Source organism: Sinocyclocheilus anshuiensis, unplaced genomic scaffold (assembly GCF_001515605.1).
Source record: "Sinocyclocheilus anshuiensis isolate Anshui unplaced genomic scaffold, SAMN03320099.WGS_v1.1 scaffold392, whole genome shotgun sequence".
NCBI classification, from domain to species: Eukaryota; Metazoa; Chordata; class Actinopteri; order Cypriniformes; family Cyprinidae; genus Sinocyclocheilus; species Sinocyclocheilus anshuiensis.
In genome coordinates, this window is record NW_015557091.1 from 4,800,017 (window position 1) to 4,806,867 (window position 6,851).

Genomic DNA, 6,851 nt, shown 5'->3' on the forward strand with positions numbered 1-6,851 from the left:
TATATATATATATATATATATATATATCACGTCCTTGGATCTCTTCACAGTTATGGGAACATATTTCCACATATACAAAACGGGGTTGTCGCTAAAATTCACGGGTCAGAGACACAGGCTCCCTGGACCCAATACGCATCCCCTCGTCCTGGGATGACGTTCCCGGTTGTTCCCCATTCACCGAATCGTACTCAAACAAAATGAGCCTCCCTGTGTTCGAGATCCTGCATACGGCGCGATCTGAGTCTCTGGTATACAGGTTTGGTCTCGTTTTGTCCGAGCTCCTCTGGACTGGAGCTGGGAGACTGGGGGAGCGGAAGTGGGTCCGTATTGTGGGCATCTGGCGATGGTTCTGGATCCAAATCTGGCTCAGGCTCATCAACCGAGACTTCCACCCCAAACCCTTCCTCCTCATCGTCATTGTCATCCTCCTCTTCTTCCTCAGTGCTGTTTGCGGTTGCTCTAATAGTCTTAAGCTCAACCTCTGTTAATGATTTGGTTCGGCTACCTGGAGGTTTGTAGAACGTTCCAGGAGGAGGCTGCAGAGTTCTGGGAGGCCTGAAGGCTGTGGGAACAGGGCAGTATTCGCTAACGTTTCCTTCCCTACGCAAAGTCCGCCCAGGCCTCACAGCAATGGTGTAAGATCTGTTAGAAAGAACAGTGTTGAGGGTTTTGGTGTGTTCTGAGAAAGACAAAGACGTGAGAGGAGTAGTATGAACGTTGGCGTTGTTGGTCCCAGAGTCAGCAATGGTCACAACGGTCTTCGGAGTGATGTCATGATGCTTATATTGCTTGTCCCACGTCCGCCGTAGCGTCTGTGTATCGATGTACGATTTCCTGTAATGGTTTCCCGCTCTGGACTTGGGCTTCTCCTCTTCGGACACCTCCTCGATGACGGGATCTTGACCGTGGTTGTCATCCTGCTCTACGGCGTTCTTCACGTTACATTCGTCCACTTTGGCGAAGTTGAGGAGCCGCTCGACTGGCATGCTGATTGGTCGAGAGGTCAGCTTGGGTCTCGGAGGCCGTAGTTGAACTCTGGTGACGTGGTTACGCCGGCTGAGACCAGGCGAGTTTGGCATTTCAGGAACGCTTGACGATAGGAGCTTGTTGATGTCCACTGTATCGCAAACTGCATGTAAAGAGAAAAGTTGAAGTTTGGTTGTTTGATAAATCACTGTATGGGTTTTTTAGCCAAGAAAAACAACACTGACCTGCAGCGAAGTCTTTGTCAGACCTTATCTTCCCCTCTTTCACCTCATCCATCAGGTGTGTAGAAGGTATTACGGAGGAGTGTCTTTTATACGTCTTAGCTTTTGGCTGTTGCTGCTTTGTGACAATGAAACAAAGGCAAAAATATGAATTACTGTTCCTTTATTAGATAGCTTTTTATTGGTAGACTTCCAAGATTTCGTTAGATTTTTTCTGCTGGAACAACCAGTTGGTGGACTTGGTTTTCATTAGGCATGGTGGATAAGACTGGACCACAAAGAACCCAACTGTTACTGGTCAAAGGTGGTCCTAACTAGCTTGATCAAGATGGTCCAACCAGGAAACAAACAAACATCTTGACCAGGTAATGACAAGGTTGTGGACCAGTTTGAAACCTATCAAAGCTGGTTTTAAGGACTTTCCAGTAGGAGAACAGCCTCACCTCTTTAATGTCCACCAGGGACTTTGAATGTCGTCTAAGCTGCTGCTCCTTCTCCTGTGGGGTGAAGCGTGATTTGATGGGGAGTGGAGAGCTCTCTGCTACAGGTGAGGAAGGTGGAACAGGACTCAGAGGAGTGTCGAAGATCATCTCATAATGGCGGATCAAAAGCTCCACGATCAGGGCCTGGTAGGGGTAGTCCACCAGAGAGGACAGGGAGACCTCTGCATCTGCCTGTCGGGGCTTGATCAGTGTGGGACCAAAGATGATGCCTAGATTACTGGCATTCATCTTGTTCTCATCTGCCCTTTCTGTTACCCTATAAAAAAAAACGTGATTACAAACTGTGTTTTCTGATGCCGTTAGCATTGATATTCTTATTAAAACACAGTATTTAATAGTTAACAGTGTTTGGTTAGAATACATGCACAAATAACATGATAGATTTCCATATTTGTGTTTGTTCGTGTCTGTGTGGGAGTCAAACACCTGTGCAAGTGCTGAATAAGGAACTGCAGGGTTTTGGAGTGGGCTGAAGGAAGCTGACGCAGCAGATCTTTAATCTTGAAGAGGACCCGGTTGAGCTCTACGCTGATCTGCAGGCTGTCGGAGGTGGGACTTCCTCTTGATGCCTCTACCTCATCAACAATGATACCCTGACTCTCTTTAGCCAATCCGATGAAGTCATTATAGTATCGGAAAAGAATCAGGGGCTCTGGGAGCTAAGGGGTATAAAATTATCATTTTTATTATTAAAATAATATGCAAACATTTTTACTTTATTTTATAAATAAATCATTTTTATAAAGAAAATAAAAACTACAAAATAGCAGGGCTAATAATCAAAAATAAATTAGGGCTGTCAAATCAATTAATCGCAATCAATCGCATCCTAAATAAAAGATTGAGTTTATATAATATATGTGTGTACATCAGGGGTGGGCAAACTTGGCCCTTCCAGGCCACTTTCCTTCAGAGGTTAGCTCCAACCCTAATCAAACACACCTGAACCAGCTAATCATTGTCTTCAAGACTACTAGAAGGCTACAGGCAGGTGAGTCATATCAGGGTTGGATCAAATCTCTGCAGGAAAGTGGCCTGGAAGGGCCACGTTTGCCCATCACTGGCTTAATTTAAGAAATATAACCTGTATGTGTGTGTATTTATATATACATATAAATATATACAGTACACACACATATATTATGTAAGCACAAACTTTTATGTTGAATGTGATTAGTCGCGATTAATCACGGTTAGTCACGATTCATCGGTTTGACAGCCCTAAAATTAATAAATAAATAAAATAAATGGGCTAATAATCAACTTTTTTTTAAAAGTTCCTTAAATAATTCAATTGAATAATTGCTAATAATAGTAATTAAATTACAAGCATTAAAAAATATTCGTCAAGATAAGTTTGACAGACACCTGTCGTAGGTAGAGTTTGAGGACGTTGCTGATATCGTGAGGGTAGAGATCTGAAAGCTCCACCAGGTCTTTGCCATTCTCGAAGGCCTGACAAAGCTTCTCCACCCGAGATTTGGCACCGTTAACACGGTAAATTCCCTTTTTAAAAAAACAACAAAACATGCTCAGCATTTACAGTTCATATCCTCCAGGAAACACATAAGACATAAAGAGGAAGTACACACCTTGATGTTCAGAGCCCTGTTTTCGATCTCCGAGGTGCATTTTTTGATGATGAAGGGGATTCCATCAGGGCTGTTCTTGGCTGCCTGAGCAAAGTCAATAGCAAACAGATGCAGTTTTCCCTGTAGCTTTTTATGCCCACACTGGATGGCAAGAGTCTCCAAACACTTCTTATGACAAGCAAGAGAACACTGAAAACGACATGGATGAAGATTAGATTACATAAGTAAATCCCCATGAATTATATTTCGCCTTTAAGGCATGAAATGGCATTTGCAGCAAAAACATGAAAAAGCATGATCTTACAAATAATAATGTAATTGTGTGTGTAAGGACTCACTTCCTCGCATTCAGCACCGTGAAATACCACAAGACTGTCACACTCCCTGCACTTCGATGGTGCACGGAGCTTCCTCAGCTTGTGTGTATGCGCCGCTTTAGACATCTGCGTGTTGCGGAAGGGTCCAGGAGAGCTGGCTGCCTCTGTTATCATTTCACTCAGACCTGAAAAAACAACGTTTAGAGTTTTTTTTTTTGCTCTGTTCATTAGGATATTTCAAAAGGACTTTGAAAAATGTTTCCAGCAACTATTCTAGCGGACTGTCAGCATGCTTGGACGACATTCTGTGCATTCTGTACAATATGTATGCAATGTCAAACAGCCAGAGAGCATGTTTGGAAGTGTTATTCAATGTACAAAACTTTACCATTATCTGAAGGAGATGGTGGTTCTCTCTCATCCAGATCATCTGCTGAAGACATGGTGCCTGTGGATGGGGTTCTGGGAAGCCTTCTCTTAAAATCACCTGGATGTATTAATAAATGTAAATGTACCTAAATGTATTAATTTCTTTGAAAAAGTCTTACTGACTTGCTTTTGAATGGTAATGCATTTGAGAGTAAACATTAATAGAATGTTACTGTAAGCACTCGATGACTTTCTGGGTAATTATGCACCAGAAAGCGTGATTGGTTGGTTTACCATAACTATGTTACACACACTTGTGACACAAGACCTGTCGATCATGTGTGTTTTTTGCCTCAAGCAAAAAGAGATTCATAAGAGTAAGAGTGAGTGTTGCTGTACCTGGGCTTGCCGTAGGGGAGTCCATAGAGCGAGATTCACTGCTTCCTCCAGCGCTCTCAGAGTCACTCCACATGCCTCCACCCTGACTGTTGGTCCTCCAGACCCGGAATGGACCCTGGATCCTCAGTGCTATTGAACACGACATAACATTCAGAAACTTTTATCTGAATACACAAGTTCTGCTTTAATGTATACTGTATGTTTATCCATCATTGTGTTTTACTATGTAACATGGTACATACATGACTGATTCATGAACAAATGACTGACGCAGTTCATTTCTAGTGAATCATAACCATATAGTGTACCAGTTTACAGTGATGCCTGAAACAAATGACTCTTACGAACAGGTTCTTTTTACAGAAGTCAAAGCAGTAATAGGCAGATTCCCAAAACAAATGACTCTTATGAACTGGTTCTTTTGTATTGAATCATAAATATATAGTTTACCTGATTCCTGAAACAAATGAGCCTTTTTTTAGTGAATCATAACCAAATAGTGTACAGTGTACAGTGATGCCTGAAACAAATTACTCTTACAAACAGGTTCTTTTTATAGAAGGCCTTAAAGCATCATTACTGTAATAGGCATATTCCCAAAACAAATTATTTTTATGAACTGGTCCCTTTTAGTGAATCATAAACATATAATGTACCAGTGTACAGAGATTCCTGAAACAAATGACTCGTATGAACAGGTTCTTTGTACAGAAGACCTCAAAGCAGCTTTACAGTAATAGGTAGATTCCCAAAACAAAATACTCTTCTGAACCGCGGTTCCTTTTAGTAAATAATAACCATATAATGTACCAGTTTAGCCCAAACAAATGACACTTAGGAACTGGATCTTTTAATTAAAAAGTTTTAGTTAAAGTTACTATGTTTGATTTAGTTTGAAACAGTGCACTGTAAAAGTTACACAATTAGTGGATAGAGAATTTGCTTCATGTGTACTGTGTGCAAAATGGACATTATAACTGAAATAAACCCAAATGAATTGAACAAAATCAAATTTAAATCAGAATTCAATTGAATCTAGACCCGGCAAGTCACAAATAAATTGTATCATTACTGAATCAGTATTGATACCCAGCCCTAACAATAAATAGGATGATAAGTTGATTCAGGAAATAGGAAATGAGAGTAAAGAACATCTTCACAGATGATCAGTTGAGTGCTGCATGTGTATATGCCGCCCACTTCCTCTGCCCTTTCTTCTTCCACATTCTCGTAAACCTTAATGAGAAGTCTTAAAACACTAATGTGTCCAATTGATCTCTGCTAAAAGCAGGTCTGACAGGCGTATCTCAGAGTGGAGGTTTGATCAGTCATCAGTGAAAATAACTAACTTTTTCATGGAAGAGATAAACGAGGGCGCATCCTGAGGGACTGATTCACTTTTAGCATTCCAGGGAAGTCAGCCAAACCCCGCAGTGATGCAGCCTCACTGGATCTCACTGCACGTTTAAGGACCATTTGTTCACTAGTAAAGAGCTTGTTTGATGCGCTACCTTGAATATCTGTACTGCTGTTCGAGTGTCCGTCTGTCATCTTTCCGGTGCGTGCTTGGACGTGACTCTCCACCTCGTCAGCGCTCAGGAAGTCTCCAGGTGTGAGAGACACCTGGGACAAGTGAACTTGGGTTGAGTGACCACTATTCATCACTCGCTTTGAGAGGGGCAACCTGCATGAACAAAGTATTTCAGAAAACCAGTTAGAACCAGTTTAGACTAGTTTGGACAGCTTATATACCCCAAACCTGATATGAGAAAGAACATCGCTATATTGACTGTGGCCATTAAAATGCTTCATCAATGTTGGAATGCTTAAAAAATATTAAAAAATATGGTAAGACTTCAGATTAGGGAACACATTCACTATTAACTAACCGTTTTACTGTTTACTGCCAATAATAAACAGCCAATATGCTAGTAATATTATGTTTATAAGAAACTAGTTAACAGTGAATATGGGTTCCCTAATCTAAAGTGTTGCCAAAATATATATATTTATTTCAGAAAATATATATAAATCACTGTTATTTTAGTATTATTTATATACTTTTATAGAATGCATTAATATTTATTAGCTTTTGATTTATTTATTTTCAGTTTTCATTTTAATTTTAGTGTAGGTTTTAGTCATTTTTTTACATGCTTTTTTTCTATTTAACTACAATTTTTTATATTTCTTTTATTATTCTTTAGGTTTAGCATTTTCATCTAATATTTATATTTTATTTCATTTCAGCTTTCTTTTGAAGTATCTTGTATCTTTAATGCAATGCAAAAACATTACCTGTTAGATATTATAACAACATTCAAGATGTCTTTGCAAGATGTACTGCTTATGAGATGTCTGCATACAAATTACACTTGTCCACAGGCATCTTAACTAATGTTTGCTGCAGGTTGCTTTTTAAAGACATTTAACTGTTGTGTGTGTTCGTGTGTGTGTGTG

The 6,851-nt window shown here is 40.2% G+C and overlaps 1 protein-coding gene across 3 annotated transcripts in view; it reads right to left on the minus strand.

Moving 5' to 3' along the window:
• Window positions 1-6: 6 nt before the first annotated feature.
• The window catches only part of LOC107677289 (rho GTPase-activating protein 29-like), a 13,876-nt gene continuing 7,031 nt past the window's right edge, over window positions 7-6,851 (minus strand). For 2 of the 3 annotated variants that reach the window (XM_016472141.1, XM_016472143.1), the window contains 10 exons: window positions 5,903-6,075; window positions 4,392-4,520; window positions 4,012-4,110; window positions 3,645-3,808; window positions 3,307-3,495; window positions 3,083-3,220; window positions 2,141-2,373; window positions 1,655-1,970; window positions 1,215-1,329; window positions 7-1,132 (listed from right to left, as the gene is read on the minus strand). In XM_016472141.1, the coding sequence (XP_016327627.1) occupies window positions 192-1,132; window positions 1,215-1,329; window positions 1,655-1,970; window positions 2,141-2,373; window positions 3,083-3,220; window positions 3,307-3,495; window positions 3,645-3,808; window positions 4,012-4,110; window positions 4,392-4,520; window positions 5,903-6,075 (2,497 nt within the window). In that variant the 3' untranslated portion in view covers window positions 7-191. The remainder of the gene's footprint in view (window positions 1,133-1,214; window positions 1,330-1,654; window positions 1,971-2,140; window positions 2,374-3,082; window positions 3,221-3,306; window positions 3,496-3,644; window positions 3,809-4,011; window positions 4,111-4,391; window positions 4,521-5,902; window positions 6,076-6,851) is intronic. The other variant, XM_016472142.1, reaches the window with a different exon arrangement.